General features: G+C 36.9%; 1 protein-coding gene across 1 annotated transcript in view; it reads right to left on the bottom strand.

Moving 5' to 3' along the window:
* Positions 1-4130: 4130 nt before the first annotated feature.
* The window catches only part of COLEC10 (collectin subfamily member 10), a 56308-nt gene continuing 41091 nt past the window's right edge, over positions 4131-19347 (bottom strand). The window contains exons 3-7 of the mRNA XM_036436844.2: positions 17441-17512; positions 16220-16291; positions 8770-8823; positions 7079-7174; positions 4131-5287 (exon numbers count right to left, since the gene is read on the bottom strand). Of these exons, the coding sequence (XP_036292737.1) occupies positions 4896-5287; positions 7079-7174; positions 8770-8823; positions 16220-16291; positions 17441-17512 (686 nt within the window). The 3' untranslated portion in view covers positions 4131-4895. The remainder of the gene's footprint in view (positions 5288-7078; positions 7175-8769; positions 8824-16219; positions 16292-17440; positions 17513-19347) is intronic.

Here is a 19347-nt window from a genome sequence, read left to right as displayed (position 1 = left end):
ATGTTTGTCTCAATATATTGTTGGTGTAATGGGTACTACTGCTTAGTTAACATTTCTGATTCCACTGATATTTTCTAGTCTCAAGAACTGCAATCTAGAGAGCTGTAAAGTAATTTGTTAATAATCAAAGCAACTCATATTTGGGTAATGTAGATTTAAGTAGGAATTTTAAAATACATTTAAAAAATTCTAGTCATTTTTATGGGTGATTTGTCCAAAGTATATTGGACAAGTTATCTCTCCCTCAACTGTTATATCTTTCTATGGCATTTGAATTATGACTCTGGGCATAAACTATTTTCCTTTGTGCGGTTATAGATTATGCTGTTTTGATAAGGCAGTGTTGTGAGATTGTGAAAAAAACATTTAAAATTTTTTCCCCCGGAAATTTTATGATATTCTTAGGAAGTGCCCAGATATGTTCCTGAAAAGTTTATTATAAATTCAACTTTTAAGAATAAAATAAATTTTAAATGCTAATTATGTAAGGGAATACTCTAGTGAATTATTTTATGGGGGCAAATGATTACATGATCATTTTTATTTGGAGCAAATTTTGATTTTCACATATATGTTTTGCTTTTCCTACATCTGCAGTTATTTGCAAAATTGTACATACTAAGTCACCTCCCCAACACAAATACCACATATAGACATTTGTGAATGAAACAGTAAACTAGAGAACACCATATTTATAAGGAAAGTTTCTGAATCCCCAGCATCGCTGCTAATTGAGCTTTATCTTTAATTTTGGAAAGAAATCATGAGACATTATTTGAGCCTCTGCTATCACAAGAGAATTGAGGATGAACTTCCATTCAATAAAAGAGCAGCAGCCAAAACCGGTTTGACTCAGTGGTGGAGCATAAGTCTGTGGACTGAAAGGTCCCAGGTTCGATTCCGGTCAAGGGCATGTACCTTGTTTGTGGGCACATCCTCAGTAGGGGGTGTGCAAGAGGCAGCCGATTGATGATTCTCATCGATCTTTCTCTCTATCCATCTCTCTTCCTCTCTGTAAAAAAATCAATAAAATATATATTTTTTAAAAAAGAGCAGCAAACAGAAGCTGGAGAAAACTCTGTTTGACAGTTTCCATCAGCAGGCTGGAGTCCTGCTTTTCTCTCAAATGACTTAATTTTAGTAAACTATCCTTGGGCACCAATTACTGTATTTTTCGGACCATAAGACGCACTTTTTTCCCCCTAGAAGTGGGGGGAAAAAGTCCCTGCGTCTTATGGTCCAAATATAGCCTACACATATACTTTAAAAAAAAAATTTTTTTTACTTGCCCGGCTCTGTGTGGTCTCTGTGTGCATGCCCGGCTCTAAAATGGTTCTAAATGCTGCTGTTTACTTTACAGGGTTGATTACATGTGTTTATGACTGTGATGTGGGTTTTAATGCACATAAAATATTTTAGGACACTATTTGTTTCAGAATCTTTTTTTCTTCATTTCCCTTCTCTAAAAACTGGTGCGTCTTATGGTCCGGAGCGTCTTATGGTCCGAAAAATACGGTATCTTCTTTGGGAAAATGGAAGTAAAAATTTCTGCCCTTCAAGATAAAAAAAAAAAATCCAATAAAAAAATGGACAAAGGAATTAAATAGGCACTTTTTGAAAGTGGACATTCAGAAGGCCAAGAGACATATGAAAACATGTTCAAAGTCACTAATCATCTGAGAGATGCAAATAAAAACAATGAGGTACCATCTCACATCTGTCAGAATGGCTATCATCAACAAATTGACAAATGACAAGTATTGGTGAGGGTGTGGAGAAAAAGGAACCCTTGTGCACTGCTCATCGGAATGCAGACTGGTGCAGCCAGTGTGGAAAACAGAATGGAATTTTCTTAAAAAAATAAAAATGAAACTCCTATTTGACCCAGTAATCCCACTTTTAGAAATATGTCCCAAGAAATCAGAAACACCAATCAGAAAGGACATGCACCTCTATGTTCTTAGCAGCACAATTTACTATAGCTAAGATTGGGAAACAGCCCAAGTGCCCATCAGCAGATGAGTGAGTTAAAGAATGGTGATACACAATAGAATACTATGCTGCTGTAAAAAAAAAAAACAAAAAACAAAAAAACAAAAAAACTCTTACCATTCCCAACAGCATGAATGAATATGGACAGCATTGTGCTAAGCAAAATAAGCCAGTTGGAGAAAGATAAATGTCACATGATCTCACTCATTTATGGAATATAATAAACAACATAAACTGATGAACAAAAATAGATCCACAGATATAAAAGCATCAAATAGACTGTCAAACTTCAGAAGGAAGGGAGGAGAGGGAGTGAGGTAAGAGATCAACAAAAGGACTTGAATGCATGCCTATAAGCATAACCAATGGACACAGACAATAAGGGGTAGGGGCATGCGCTGGCATAGCTGAGGAAAGGTCAATGGGTGAAAAGGGAGACATATGTAACACTTTAAACAATAAAGAATTAAAATAAAAATGTCTACTTTTTATACTTCACAAATTTTACCAAAATCACATATCTGATATGTGAAGGTATTTATTTTGTAAAGCACAAAGCAAGTTTCATAATAGGTCTAATTAAGTCTGTGGTACCTTAAACATTTCCTCTAGGCATCATGGAAGGATGAATCCTATTCTTTGAAGCTCTGTGATCTTCTCTTGCAAACATTGGAAGCAAAGATAACCATGGAAAAATGCTGTTATTATTATAATGATCATAATAGAACTCATAATAGCACTTGTAATACATACAACAAATATTCATACTTTAGGTTCTCAGAACAAATTAGAATGTGAATTCCAGAGGAGATCTTAGGCAAAGTTTACTTGTCCATTAACCCTCTCTCTTTTTTGCCCTTTCTTTTTCCTCCAAGTGTTTCTAGAGTCTTGTGCCTCATGCTCTTGGCTGGCATTCGACCCAAAGATATTGGTTTTGATATTGTGTTCTCTTCATAATTTTTATTAAACTCCTGCCTTCAAAATATCATATGTCACGGTCTCAAAGCCTGAATAAGTAACTGGTTTATTAACTTGATGAGTGGAAAACATTGAAGAAATTCCTGTGATTGAACTAATGAGGTATCAATGGGAGATCTTGACTTGGATTTCACTGTATCCTAATGACATTGAATATGGTTAGAATCTTTGGAACATTCCCCAAGAGGTGAGAAATGGAAAGGTCATGATTTTGGCTAGCAGACTGTTTTGTATGGCTTAAAATTTGGGTTAAAAATGGACCATATGCCAACTTTAAAAAATATAAAGTTAACTTCTAAAATTCCAGCTCTCTCATTTCTCTTGAAATATCAGAACATGTAGTGACATTGGTTCCTCCATGGCAAAAATAGCAGCCACCGAGGAGCAGCTGGTTCATTTAGATGGGCAAGCTGTTTTCAGTGTACAGGATTCCACCTGTTCCACCTCATTTATTTGTGTCATATGTATGGCCCTTGTAGTACTTGAGTTTGTGACCCTTGTTAAACCCACAGAAATAACCTAATTAAATCCTATCTCATAACCAGTTAGTCATGGGTGAAATCATGAACAAACGGTTTAAGGTGAACATATGTTGTTGATCTGTTTCTCTAAGTTCATTAACCATGTTTCCAGAATTTTAAGGAGCCTGATCATATGTCACAAACTATAACTGGAGCAGCAAAATAAAAGGGGATAATCTAGAGTTTTGTTGAACTGTTTATTTTTAGATTCCAAAATGAAAGCTGCTAAGAAGTTTGATCTGTAGTTCAAAATAGAACTTCAGCAGCTCAGTAAATGTGAGTCCTAGATCTGTTCCAAACTCCATGCCTGGCATTCCTGTGATGTCAGAGTACTAGAAAGGGCATCTCTGCTCTGGGTTTTTACAACATACAGTTATGGCAGTAAAGGGCCTCCCATAAAATGTTGCCCTGAGTGATACATTAGACGTAGGGAGGAGGGGGATTTGAGACTTGATGTTGGTAGCTCCTGGAACCTTCTAGAGTTTTCTGAAGGCTTCACAAACCCCATCCATCATTCCCCATGACTAAGGAAGGACAGTTGATATGAGTCAACCTAAGACAAGGAAAAATGGAACTATGTTAGTAGCAAGGGGCAATTTAGCAGGAGGATTAGAAATCATATTGCTTGGGAACAAATCCTTTTCTTTTTAATTTCTAAAGGTCCCTTTTCCTCAAGTCAGAGAGTTAATCATCTGGGGGTCTGGGATTAAGTTGTAGGCCTAAAGGAAGGGAGCCAGGGCAGCTACCTGATACTCTTCACTGAAAATTATAGGTGAGAAGTACAAAAAGATTCTGTATGGTTCCGGTTCTATATGGCCTGGAATAGGTCTCTCTGACATCACAGAAATGCCTCATATAGAGGTTTGGGGTGAAGTGTTTCTATGCTTATGTGACCAAGAGAGACTTACAAGTATGAGGATGACTATGGTGATGATGGATCAAAGAACTAGGGATCTTGGATTCCGAAATGAATAATATATTGGCATTTCTAGAAAACTTAAGACCCCCCCCCCCCACATGTCTGACTTTGGGAATGACAGATTTTCTTAGTCCTCACCAACCAACTGTCCCAATTATCTGCTGGGCCAGGTAGAGAGCAATTAGGGCTTTAGAGAGAGGGGACAGAGCAAATGCTAAGAGAACATTTTATTTCACCTCCCACACAACTAACAATTCAAACTCTCTCTTGAGACCCATGCAAGCTGTTGGCTCAATACTATACTGTATAAACAAATGTCTAAAACTGTCACCAAAGAACAGGGCGATGAAGATTCCAAACCCCAGTTTAGCATTTTCCACTTGTCCTGAGTCAGAACAAATTTAGCATAAGTAGGAAGAAAAGGACAGATAAAAAGAGCAGCAATGGCAGTCACAGGGAATAACCAATGTGTAGCATGAGAGAAGTTACTTTTTCTTCTTGACAAACTCACAGACAAAATACATGGTAAGATGGCACTCGGTGTCATTCCACCTGCCTGAGCTCAGCATTTCCACACAGTCCTCATGACCATAGGGGTCGCTGGGCTCCCCCTCCTTCCAGTTGCTGTAGTTCTGCAGTGGGGTGTTGTCCGTGAACACATACTGTCCCTCCCTCTCTAGGTCATTCACCCCGATGAAGACCCGGAAGAAGCCACTCTTGGCTACATAGTCCGCGATGAGTGTGTTGGCAGCTTCGTCCTTGGGCATGGCTAGCATGCCACCCCGGATCCGGCAGTGGGTCAGGGATTCCCTGTAGCTCTTCTCTTCCTGCACGATGTAGTAGAATTTCTCATCCGTTTCCCTAATCCCTGCTATGACTTTGCAGAGAAGAATGTAATTATTTATCTCAAAAAGAAAAAAGGCAAGCATATAATATTTCTGGGTTTAAATATATTTCTTTAAAAGTATACAATTATTTGGCAAGGCCCTCTGATGACCTTGGCACTGGTTTAATATTTTCTCCACCTTTCTAGTTTTCAAATGGAGAAAAAACTCCTACCAGTTGTCCTCCCTGCCATTCCTGTTTAACTTCCCACACAACTGAAGAAAGAGCTATTTTGACACAGACTTGTTACATGAACTGCAGCCAAGCTCATCTCAGACTATTTTTCCCATCCTAGTGTATGCCTTTGCCAAGCTTACAGGTCCATGAGCATGCCCTCTCTTCCAGTTCCATGCTTCTCATGCCTGGGAATTCTTCTTACAGCTCCTCTACCTGGAAAACTCTACTTACCCTTTCAATCTCAGTGTGAGTGTTTTATCTCAGAGGAGCCTTTCCCTGAGCACACACTGGGAGTCTTATCCCCTGTTCCCACTTCTTAGTACTCAACACATTCTAGTCTAATTTTTTGTGTGTCTCTTCTACTAAACTGTGAACATCTTGAGAACAATAACCATGTCTTTGCTATTATGTAGTGGTGGTGCTTCCAACATTACAAAGGATTATAGAAACTTATTAAACTGATATGGGAATAATTCAGAAGTTTTTCCATGTTGGGCCAATTCCAGAGTTGTGAATACGTACATCTTTTGAGATTGTTCATACTTCATTCCAGGTACATAACATAGACTGAGCTACTGAGTATGCTTCAAGTCAGAATTGGGGACACAGAATCATTTCCAGCTCAGAGTGTGCTATATATGTTTTGGGTTTAGGGATATCAATATATACTTTTTAGGGTTCATCAATTAAAATGCACAAAGAAATCTGTGACCACTCAAATGTTAAGAACTATTGCTGTATGTTGAACCTCTGAGTCTGGTTTATTCATGAGTAGCCAAGTCATGCCACAGAATGTGTCTTGTGCAGAATTATAAGTTAATATTGAGCATTTCCTGTGCCTGCAGTATTACAAGATGAGGATGAACACACGATGGCATCTGTGTGCTTCCAATAATGTAAACAAATATAGCTGGATTGCAGTAAATGAAAGTACAACAAAATGAAACCAATTGTGACACTAATTACAATAGTTCCTGCATTCATCATACTGTCTCAGAAGAGAACACATAGCCTCACTTTAAGGATGTAACTGCTAAGGACAAGAGATAGCAAAAATGACTAATATGAAAAGTTGCAAAATTTAAAGAAACACACGATGTTCCTATTAATTTGTGTGAAACTTATAATCAAATCCCTGCTCCACAGTTCATTAGCTCTGTATCTTTGTGCAAGATCATCTTCCTAAGCTTCATCTTCATCTTAGCACTTATATCACAATTATTAATATTGCAAGTATTCAAGGAAATGCTTTTGTTTTTATTATTACTTTTATTTCTTTGAGATGATCGCTCTATTTGAGTCTTGCTGTCCCTTTTTATTCTCAAAGCATGGCTTGCCAAACTGACCTTTTCAACATCCCCACTCTCCAGAAAGTAACTTTTTCTACCCATAGTCAATGCAATATGTACAAATATATGTAGTGAACTTGAAGAAGTGTCCTGGAGTTGGAGTGGATAATTAGTATTTTGAGAGACCTTTAATCTGGTGGCACTATCTTAGTCGTCCTTTGCCCAATCCAAGGTATTTCCTGCTAGAAACACTGGAATTGTAATGTTGAAAAATACTAAATCAATAAATAGCACAAAGCAAAAGAGAATACACTCACCATTCTTGACGAAGTTCATAGATGACTTGAGGCGAGCAACGCTAATGTCCATTTGCCCAACAACTTTTCGGTATCTTCCACAATCGCAGACAGTACCTTTAAAAGGACAAAACTGTGAATTCTTGTTGAAACACATGCAGGTGAGTAGAAAGGAGCCACCCCCTCTTCCCAACATTTACTATCTGTTTCCAGTCTACTATGTTTCTCTGTGAGCAGCTATACTTTCAATCTTTTATTAAAAATAAGATTTCCAAATTGCACTGCCTTTAGGAAGTCAGAATATAGCTTTTAAAATATTGTGAATGGGTTGAAACACAGTTCGAAACCATCTTCTTTTAAAAAAAAAATATATATTTTATTAATTTTTTACAGAGAGGAAGGGAGAGAAATAGAGAGCTAGAAACATCGATGAGAGAGAAACATCGACCAGCTGCACCTTGCACACCCCCCACCGGGGATGTGCCTGCAACCAATGTACGTACATGCCCTTGACCAGAATCGAACCTGGGACCTTTCAGTCCGCAGACCGATGCTCTACCATTGAGCCAAACCGGTTTCAGCCGAAACCATCTTCTTAAAAAAGAGAGTAAATAAGATGAGCCACTGCTCACATGTTGTGGATCATATAGCATTTTTGTGGAACACAGGATGTGATCTCCAATTTCAGAATAACATTTTTACAGCTTTCTGAAAATCAATTTCTAGCCAGTCTTCTCTTCTATTACTGCATTGTTCATTCACTCACACAAGGGCAGGAGAAACCTTTCATGATGAAATAAAATGTAAATTCTGATGATCCACTTGAAGTATAGCTTGAATGTGTTGAGGACCAAATTTAAATCTCACGAAAAGACCCAATGTATTATTTCAAGAGCTAGTAGTCACATTTGTGGGTTAATTATGATTTTAATTTCTGTCATTCATTCCCCTTTGCTCATTTACACACACACCCCCTCCCCTTGCCTAATACCTATTGATACTGTGACACAGAAGGAATTGTAAGGAAAATGATGTGAAATTTAAATGATTCTATTTTTTTTTCTATTTGGTGGCTGCTTCATATAAACATTTCTGTTTGCTTTCTTCTAAGGTGGTTGAAAAAAAAAAAAGAAATTTATTAGACAAAGGGAAGCGGGAAACTTGTGGCTTTATTTCTCCATATTTTCAATTAAATAAGGAATTTAAAACAGTTCTTAGAATTAGTCTTTACTATACCCCTATAGACAGAAACTCCCAAACAAGTACTTTCTATCCCTGCAGGTAGCTCTGGAAATGAAACTCTGCAGTATTTGGAGAGAGTGTCCATGGTCATTGATGTCCTGTAATCACAGGGTCTTTCAGATAAGGCCAATTTGCTTCTGGCAAACTGCTGGCCAGTATCTGGTTGGGATGCTGTTGGAATGTCAGGCATGCTGACCAGGCCTAGTGCTGAGGCCACTGTGGATTTTCCTTTTGGTCTAGCAGAATGAGGGCTGATTCCTCACAGCATGACGGAATGTGCCATCACCCCTACCCCAGGGCTTGGAAAGTCACCAGCCTACAAAGAGGAAAGTTCCCTTCTTTCTTGCCTTTACCTTGAATAAAATAGGTACACTGCAAATGTTTTTCTTTTTCATAAAAAGTAAATCTATTTTGGAGATAAATACATTTGGAATGATGCCAGAAATTAAGGCGAAGATCAACAAGCATACCTGCTTTGCCTTTTCCTCCAGGAATCCCGGGCAAACCCTTTTCCCCTTTGTCACCTGAATAGAAACAATGGCCGCAGAGTAATAATTAAAATAATGAATTGTTTCAGACAAACAATATCTTGATCAGCTAAAATCAGAGGAAACAGTTTTGAGATTAATTTGCAATAACTTCCACCAGCATCCCTTGGTTTTGTATGAATAATTTGATTTGGAGTTGGCTGCACAGGTACAACTAATGGTACAAGTCATAATTGAATTAGGTTGAATGTAGAATTCCAGCGGGATGTGTAAGAAACATTAACATTTGTGTCACCTATTCTGCGAACCTGTGTTTATAATGTGCCCTTCTGAGCAAGGCTAATACAATTCTCTGCATGTTTTTAATTTTAAAAGTACCATTGTTTTGTATATCTGGATCAACTGATTAACACATTGCAGCATCTGTTTATCATGCACTAAAATTCTTCCATATGGCTTCGCCCTTGAATTTTCAAAAACATGTATTGTGCTTTTTTCAACTTATTTACTTTTTCAAATATTTACTATTTACTTTGCGCAAGACAGAAGGCTTGGTACTTTGAAAGGCTATAAAGAGACAAAATTAAACTTTTGACTTAAAAGAGTTTACACACTTTTCAAAGAGATGTGATGTATGCAAAATCTATAAATAAATCGTGTCAAATAGATTATAATGAAATATCAACCTTGATCATTTTCCCTTCTGCTTTTCTTTGTATGTCATCATTTTCTTATTCAGTCAGAGGCATCCATTCAGAGAATCACGATTATTAAAGTGGAGAGAAAAAAATGTTGATTTTTTTTTAAACTTCAAAATAAGCTCTTATGGCCACATCAGACACAACCATTGAAAGCAAAAGCCTTTGATTTTCAAGAGGAAATGTTTAGCTGAAGCTCTTGAGAATGAAAAGAGAAGACCCTGATAGAAGTAAAATAGAGTTAATGCTTCAAAGGTGGTCTGGAAACAGAAGAAGGCCTCGGGAGGGATAAAGACAGGGTAAAGGTCACCCAGACTAGAAAGGGGTATGTGGCTTAGCCCTGAGGGGGTTTGGTATAGCCATAGCCAGGGAATTGGGTACATGACCTGAGGGGGCAATGTGAGAGAGGACAAAGTCAGCCTCAAGATTTTGCCTAACCCCATACTTTCCTACCAAAAAGCGGGAGCCTTTCCAAAACCCATAGGGTATCCCATGTTTCCTGTCCATTAGCTAATCTTTTTTTAAAAAAATATATTTTATTGATTTTTTTTTACAGAAAGGAAGAGAGAGGGATAGAGAGTTAGAAACATCGATGAGAGAGAAACATCGATCAGCTGCCTCTTGCACACCCCCTTCTGGGGATGTGCCCGCAACCAAGGTACATGCCCTTGACCGGAATCGAACCCGGGACCTTTCAGTCCGCAAGTCAAGCTCTACACTGAGCCAAACCGATTTCGGCCCATTAGCTAATCTTGTCATCACTGTCTGTTTAGTGCTTCAAATTTTAAAAATACTATATACTACTTAATGTATATATAAAAATATTGTCATTTTAATAAGTAATTGATATAAAAATATTAATGAGATATTTTACTTTTTTGGTATTAAGGCTTCATAATTTGATATATGTTTTGCACTTACAGCACATGTCAGTTTAGACTAACCATATCTCAAGTGCTCAAATAAACCCATGTTGCTAGTAACTATGGCATTGGACATTCTTGCTGAGTGGTCTTTATTAATAATCCTGTACACATTGACTGCTGATCATCCAGAAAGAAACACCTGTTGGTCCCCAAGGACTTGCTGAGTTTTTCTAAACCAACTTACATGGACACTTTTCTTTACAGTGTTGTCAGTCATAGAAGAGCTTGCCACACAAAAGGAGGGGGTCTTTGAAATCCAGAATCAGTTTAAATACGTGGGAGGACACCTCAGAATATGTGCTTAGAATAAATGAGATATAGTAAAATCTATGACAATGGAGTGCTGATAATACTGCAAGAAAGACCTTGAACAGAGATAACATACTTTGGGAGGAAGCTAGAAGAAATAGTATTCCAGATGGAAGGATGAAGGAGGCTCTCTTGAGGAGTTGGCACTGGAGAGTGGTTATGAAATCTTCAGCACGTGGAGATGGGAGCAAAATAGAAGGTAACATACAGGAGAGGCACAGTAAGAGGCACTAGTATGCTCATACTTAAGTTGTGTCCTGCAAATTCCTCATTCTTTTTATGTAAATTGAAAAAGATAAGAATAGATTTTGAATGCATTAAAGAAAGAAAAGAAATATAGATTTGCTAAGTGCTGATCATTTGCCAAGAAGTATTTTGGGTACTTTATAGATGTTATCATATTAAATCCAATGTACTAGGTATCATCATTATCTGAAGTCTACCACTGCAGAAACTGAGGATCCAGGAGGTACAATAAGTTGCTCAGGGACATCCATCAATTCAATGGAACTCCTGATACTGAAGCCCAACCATTTCTGACTCCCCAGTTCATGGGACTTCCCAAATGAGTTAGCTAATGATTTAATGAAAGAAATTAAAGTATTCAAAAAATGTTATAAAAAATTGAAAGGGGTACCAGTCCTTAGCACCACCAAAAACAACATGGGTTTGAAAGGTCATATGAATATGGTTTAATATTTTAATTATTTTAAGATAGTGTATTTTCTTTATATGTAAATCCCTTTCAATTTAACATGGGCTAAAAATTGATCCTAGTTCTGGGGTAAGCCCAACAATGAACATAAAAGAAGCATAAACAGAATATTTGCTTTGAAAAAAAATATTCTTAAGGAAATCAAAGCCCATATTAGGGACCAAGGAGATGACACATTATAACCATCATGTATTAACAGAGTAAAATACAGAAAATATCTGATAGGTATTCAGAGAAAGCAAAAATGGTTGTGGATCAGAGTACAGAAAGTTTCACCAAAGCAAAAGCTTTTAATTAAATCTTAATAGTGTGGGAAACAGATTATTAAACTGATAATTCGCTTTTTCCCCCCCTGAGAAAATGTAAGTCCTAGATGACTTTCTAGTATTTTGATATAAATTACTTTCTTTTTTTACAGATGGAAAAGACAAAGCAGTGTGGTGGAGTGAAAGACTATAAAAGTCTGAATAACCAAGACTTGAATTTTGGCTCTGTCACTTACTAGATAAATGTGGACAGGCTACTGCATTTTTTAAAACTTCCATTTCTGATATTTAAAGTGGAAATGATGGTATCTAATATCTAAGATCATTAAAGAGGATAGATTAGATAATGTTATTTTATCATAGGATTATGTCTGTGCTGGGCTCATAGAAGATGTTCGACCAATGTTAGCTTCTGTCTCCTAAATCAGAATTATGGTAACAGTGAATATGCCAAGTACTTAGCCAGTCGATGGATGATGTGGACTTATAATATCGATTTTGCTCAAGCCAATTCTGGTTTAAAAGCCATACACAAAGAGTTATTTTGGTCCATGAGTGGAAACATGTTTGTAACAAATGCCTTAACACTGAAGAATTAGAGGCTCCATTTAAACAAATAAAAATTATAATGCTTTCACTGTGAAAGAATATTGACCTTAAGTAAAAGCATTTGTTTGCCATGAGATTTAATTTACCTATATTAAATTATCCTTTCTTATTCATGAGATAAAATATTGACATCCAGAAAGCTACCTGTCTAAGCAAGTGACATTAAGACCAGTCCAGAAAGTTGAGATTAATCTGTGTCAGTGAAAAATTTAGAAGGGCTATTGACAAAATGAGGGCAATAAATTTCAAAGTCCGATTAAAAATGAAATTAATCCAGGTGAGCCAGAACAGTGAACTTCCATTTTTAAAAAATTTCAGGACATGCTCATAAATTTTGATGGCATATCTCTGGAGGAGAAAGAAATCTTAGTCAATGTTGAAAATTGATGTCAAGGGAAAGTGGTACTTAAAGAAATAAAGGGTAGAAAAGAGGGCTACATGATTAGAAATAATATATTTACCACTCATTTTTTTTTCATCCTTAATGCAGCAAACATTTAGAAACTTTCTACTATAAAATAGACATTAGGATAAAATGATTAAAAATAGGGTACTCATATATAGTTCATATTTAAGCAAATTGACCCAATAAATCTTTCATTCATTTGTTCACTCTATTTCATGGTCAGTAGGGCAAAACAGACAAGGTAATAAGCCATGACAATGGGTACAGTGAGAGAGAAATGCAAGGTGTTGCTTATGCACCTGAGTGTGAATGCGGAATTGTCCTGAGGGAGATAAGGTCAGTTTAATTCTATCCTCCCCAGAGTTACTTTTCCAACATTTGTGAAAATTCATCCATTTTCACACCCAGAAAATCATACTAAAATCTTAACCCTCTCTAGTCTCTGTCATCTACCACTCTTCCAAGTTATCGAGTCTTAATCTATGAAAGGATTAAGACTTGGTTCAAGGTCATGAATGCCATCTCTGTTAGTTGACACATTTAAAACTAGGTTCATGCAACATCTTGAATCACTCATTGAAAAATTAAGTTCTTGAATTCTGGGGATGCTCATGGCAGTGATGTACCCTCCCCCTTCACTTCTGCCCTTTCCAGGATAGCACTGTCCTCATCTTGTCCATCTTGTCCTCATCTAACAAGGCTGCATCTCAGAAATCGCCATGTCCAACATCCCACTTTTTGGCTACATCTTTTCATTCCTTCAACTAGTTGTTGAATGCAGCTGATAGAGTCAGGAAAAGATGGATAATGAATTTTACCTGAAGCTTTATACAATTTAAGGAGTCATCATTAAGAAAAATAGTACCAATGCCCTGGCCAGGTAGCTCAGTTGGTTAGAGCATCATCTCAGTATGTCAAGGTTGCAAGGTTGATCTCCAGTCAGGACACATACAAGAATCAACCAATGAGTACATCAAGAAATGAAATAACAAATGCTCTCTCTTTCAAATCAATAAATAAAAATATAAAAAAATACCAAATTTCAAATAGAAAGTGATTATAAAAATGAATGGTTATACAAAAGAAATAAAATCACTAAATTTAAAAAATAGACAAATACCACATTATCAGTGCTCTAGGATTATAACATTTTAATTAATAAATGAATTCTGTGCCTCTATAATTCTTCTTTTTCATACATTATGGGCAGCATATATTTGGCTGCATTCATGAATATCCAATTGACCTAGCACTATTTATTGAGAGGTTCATCCTTTTCCACTGTAATGTCAACTTTGAATAAATCAAGTGTGGGAGTCTGTTTCTGCATGCTCTAATCCTTTCCATTCATCTATTTGTCTCTGTACTAAATCAATACTATCTTCATAGTTGTAACTTTATAATAAATGTTTAAATTCAGTGATTTAAGCCATCCAGATTTGTTTTTCTTTTTCAAGATTTTCTTTAGGTATTCTTGATCCTTTTTTATTTTATTTTACAAATATACATTTTATTTTATTTTTAAATTATTTTTTAAAAATACGTTTTTATTGATTTCAGAGAGAGGGAGGGAGAGGGTGAGAGAGATAGAAACATCAATGATGAGAAAGAATCATTGTTCAACCGCCTCCTGCATGCCAAATGGTGATCAAACCTTGACTCCTGGTTTATGGGTTGATGCTCAACCACTGAGCCACAAAGACGAGGTTTCACAAAAATTTTACATTGGCTTATTAAATTTCAAGAGAACTACTTCTGGAATGTTAACTGAGATAGCATTGAATCTATAGGTCTATTTAGGGAGAATTGACATCTTAACAATATTGAGTCTTCCAATCTGTGAATGTAGCTTTACCTCCATTTCCTTAGATAGTATTCTTTAACTTCTCTCATTATCCTTACAATAGAGGCCCTATGCACTAAATTCATGCAAGAGTAGGCCTCACCACCCCCACCCCTCCCAGCTGGCACTGGCTTCCCTCCATCACCCAGGACTCTGGCTTCCTTCTGGCTACCAGCAGGACCCCAGCTTCCCTCACAGCCCAAGCTGGAAAGTCATCTGGTCTAATTAGCATATTATGATTTTATTATTATAGATAGCATTTGTTGTGGAGGGCTTACACATCTTTTAACACTTACTCCTAGATATTTGATAACTTTGAGCAGTCCATGTAGCTCTTTCTCAGCTATGAGGATTTCACCCTCAGATGAATATACTGGATCAAAAATAACCAGAGCGATTTCTTTTCAGTGGCATTGCCTTCTATCCCTGCCCTCAAATACAGACCAAAGAAAATTTCTCAAAGGAATGAGTTGGAAGAGAGTAGGGAGAGAAGTACTGTGCTGTAGGATGCCAGGAGAGAGGCCACACCTTAGCTCAGACCTCATCCATCAGCCTGCTCACAGGAACACACAGCTGGCCACTGTGAGACACATGTTGAATTATGCAGCTGCTCTAGCATGTATGGAGGTGGGAAGGTAACACACAGCCACAGAATTCTATTACCTGAGGTATCGAGTTTCCCCTGACCTGTACCTTTTCACACAATTTCTTGTATCCCCCTCAAATGCCTTTTTTTCCATTTCCATAAACATCTTACTGCCCTTCAAGACACAGGTTAATTCTCCATGTCAATCTTGTCTACTCTCCCAGATGGTACTTATAGTAGTCATAAAGTTACTATTGTAATTCTTTTTAAAATATATATATATATATATATATTATTGATTTTTTTTACAGAGAGGAAGAGAGAGGGATAGAGAGGTAGAAACATCGATGAGAGAGAATTATCGATCAGCTGACTCTTGCACACCGCCTACTGGGGATGTGCCTGCAACCAATGTACATGCTCTTGATCAGAATTGAACCTGGGACCTTTCAGTCCGCAGGCTGATGCTCTATCCACTGAGCCAAACCTGTCAGGGCACTATTGTAATTCTTTCTGAAAAAGTCCCATGTTCCTAAATTACCTGAGCTTCTTGCAATAAGATTTTGAGTCTCATTTAGTTTGTATTTTCAAACAAAGTGGAACAATGCCTGTATGAATTACTAAAGATCAGAAGCAATTACAACCTGCTATGTATAAGGGGCTTTATGAGAAGACAGGAAAAGAGTAAACTAGGTAATAAAGAAAAGGTTACCTCTATTTTTGTAATAGAGGAATTTGTAGTATTGAAGCAGTAATTATGTACAGAATCAGACTAAAGACAAAAAATGTTCATATACAATATATACTTTTCAAGTTTCTGTCCTGCTAACAGATCACTGACACAGAATTATTATTAGTCTACTCAAGAAATAAAATTATACTGTTCTCTGCTACCTTGAGTTATATTAATAATTGTTTTCTACTACTGAACAACCAACATATGAATAAATAGAATACTTATATTTAAAAGAGAGAGAGAGAGATCATTTTCATGCCAAAGAACATTTCAGCTACATCAAAGGTATGTTCAATTTGCTTGAAATTGCTGTTGCAGAATGGGAAGATGTGGCTTACCCTTCTTGCCAATGGGCCCAGTCTTGCCAATGTTGCCTTGGTCTCCCACATCACCCAGTTCTCCCTTAACTCCTGAAAAGCAAAGCATGTCATCTTTATATCCTAACATTTTATCTTCCCTTTAAAGATGTGGAAAATATATGATATTAAATAAAGTGGCTAATATATGATATTCACTCAAAGGAAATACCAAAAAGTGCATTTTCCTATATGTGGTATATTTGTATTAACTATTTTAATAGCATTATAATGGATGTGGGTATGACAATCCTGAACCTGATGATATTAAGATGCTTGCTGATGCAGTCTTTCTGAAGGGACTACAGCAGCAGATGTTTAATCTCAAGGCCAGATAAGGGGCTGAGTGAAAAATTCTTGCATTTTATTTTAATTCTGTGCCTTGTTAGATCAATTTCAGCTTCACTTTGGGGTTCTATTTCTTCTCTGTTTTACAACCGGATTTGAGTATTTTAGGGAATGTACAACACATGTATAGAATATTTTACATATTTATAGTATGAAAGTATTTTAAATCAGAATATCTCAAGTTGAGGTCTCAAGACCTGTGGGTGTTTTCTTCTCTTGAAGTGCTGAAGATTTAAAGAACAGTGGTCTCAGGTCGCCACTTTGTACAGGTGGCAGGGAATATTCCCAGTGCTTGAAGACACAAGTCATAGTCCAGAAGCCATGTTTGTGTGAGACTTACTTTTGGCTTTGTGAGTAAAAACATTCTCTAATAGCTTTTGTATTATTCTCATCTTCTTTCCTCCTACTCCTTTCATAGACCACCAGATGTTTGAAAAAGGTGAGAAAATCAAAGGATCAAACAATTTTCTTCTCCTTCTTATCTTTCTCCTTAATTTCTAGGTCAGCCAAAAAAGTTGCTTAGCAGTGGCTTTTAAGGGGAGACACAGTTTTGAACATAACTGTGTTTCCAAAATTCATAGTTTCTTAGATATTCTCAAAGGTTGCTATTCCCTGGGGCTCCCAGAGCATCCCACTCTAGGCACCCCTAAGGATGAAATTTAAGAAATGGAGCTGAGTCTTGTTGACAGGTAGCTCATAAGAACTCTCCAGTGGCAAGTAACTTTACATCTGAAATATATTTCATGTATCTTTAGAGCAAAGGGTGTTATGAAAGCTGCTAATTCCTAGAGCAAGTCCAGGAGAGAGAAGAGCAATTCTAACAGTACAATATCAAGTTCATACCATTTTTCTTACCTTTTGGCCCCATGCGTCCCACTTTGCCGAGCTTTCCCTCCTCTCCTGGATCTCCTTTTTCACCATCGTCTCCTTGTGAAATGGAAAATGAACAAGTGAAGCAGCTCAAGAAGCAACATTAGCACACACTCCCAGGATAAGGTGAACATGGTTGGAATTCATCCTTCCACTCAGAGCTTGCCTACAACCTCCATGTGAGATGAAAGATAGAGAAAGAGATAGAGATGATAGAGATAGAGATAGAGATAGAGATAGAGATAGAGATAGAGATAGAGATAGAGATAGGATAGAGATAGAGAGATATAAATAGACTGGACACCCAGGAAGAGAAGAAACTCCCAGTACTATTTCTTTTTCATTTTTCTCATGTCCAAATCTGTTTGAAGAAATATATTACTGGTGAATCCTGGAGAAGCTTGTTTGGCCTGACAAATCTATATTCTTGCTGGAGAATCTGGCAAATTCTGGAAACATTTACATGTATATACATTAAATATATGCAGTAGATAGATGTATAGCTCTCACTATATCAATATATATGTTGTTATGTTATATGTATAATTATATGTTTTGTATAACATGTATAATAGAAATATGTAAATATTATTTGTAAAATAATATAAATTGCTATTTTAAAATTATAGAAATATTTATATACACATCAATTTATTACTCTCTGACTGCATGCTTGGAAATCCATAGGCAAGGACCAGGAAGCTATGAACAGAAGACTAGCGAAGCCTGGGACAGCTGCAGAGCAGTCTGTGTGAGTAGTGACTACCTGATGACTGGTGGGTTCAGCTCCTGTACCTCACCCAGTCAAGAAGGACTGAATAAGTGGTTTAATGAAAGGTGCCCTGGTCTGTGAATCAGGAGTTCTGGATTTTCACAAGTTCATGATTGAGCTTATTGGCTTTGGAGTATGACAGATTTGGACTTGAAGTTTGGAGAAAGTTGTCTGGAAAAAGTTGGGTGCCTGACTTCCTTTTCTGGGTCTCATTTAGCTCTCCAGCAAAATTAACTGCTAACACTTATTAGAGAGGGTTCTTAAGAAATTTACGAAGGACTTGTATACATGCATATAAGTACAACCAATGGACATAAAGCTCTGGGGAGGGAGGGGATGTGTGGGAGGGAGGGAGGGGGCCAAAAATATCAATAAAATATGTAAAAAATAAATAAATAAATAAACAAATAAATAAATAAATAAATAAATAAAAGAAGAGAAAAAAAAAGAGAGGGTTCTTAAGAAATTTAAATAATATAATGTGCATAAAAGACCTGGGACCTAATCAGTTCTTAGCAGTCGTGGCTATTTTATTTTCTCCTTTATATTTAAGTTTCCTCATCCTTAACATTGGGATAATACCTGCCTTCCTTACATTTCAATTATTTTAGGATCAACAAGTTAGGCATGTGAACATGCTTTGAAAACAAAGAGCACAACACATACAATATTATGACCAGCTCCCTGCATTATCATCAATCTCAGGACATGAGGAGTCCTGTCCATAACCAGCGGAAGGAAGTGAATAAAGGACTTCTAAAGACAATTACCGTATTTTTCGGACCATAAGACGCACTTTTTCCCCCCAGAAGTGGGGGGGAAAAGTCCCTGCGTCTTATGGTCCAAATATAGCCTACACATATACTTTTAAAAAAAAGTTTTTTTACTTGCCCGGCTCTGTGTGGTCTCTGTATGCTTGCCCGGCTCTAAAATGGTTCTAAATGCTGCTGTTTACATTACAGGGTTGATTACATGTGTTTATGACTGTGATGTTGGGTTTTAATGCACATAAAATATTTTAGGACACTATTTGTTTCAGAATCTTTTTTTCTTCATTTCCCTTCTCTAAAAACTGGTGCGTCTTATGGTCCTGAGCGTCTTATGGTCCGAAAAATATGGT

Source organism: Pipistrellus kuhlii, unplaced genomic scaffold, assembly GCF_014108245.1.
Source record: "Pipistrellus kuhlii isolate mPipKuh1 unplaced genomic scaffold, mPipKuh1.p scaffold_m20_p_14, whole genome shotgun sequence".
Classification (NCBI taxonomy): Eukaryota; Metazoa; Chordata; class Mammalia; order Chiroptera; family Vespertilionidae; genus Pipistrellus; species Pipistrellus kuhlii.
Note: the sequence above shows the minus strand (reverse complement) of the source record. Positions and strands in the feature narration are given on the sequence as shown.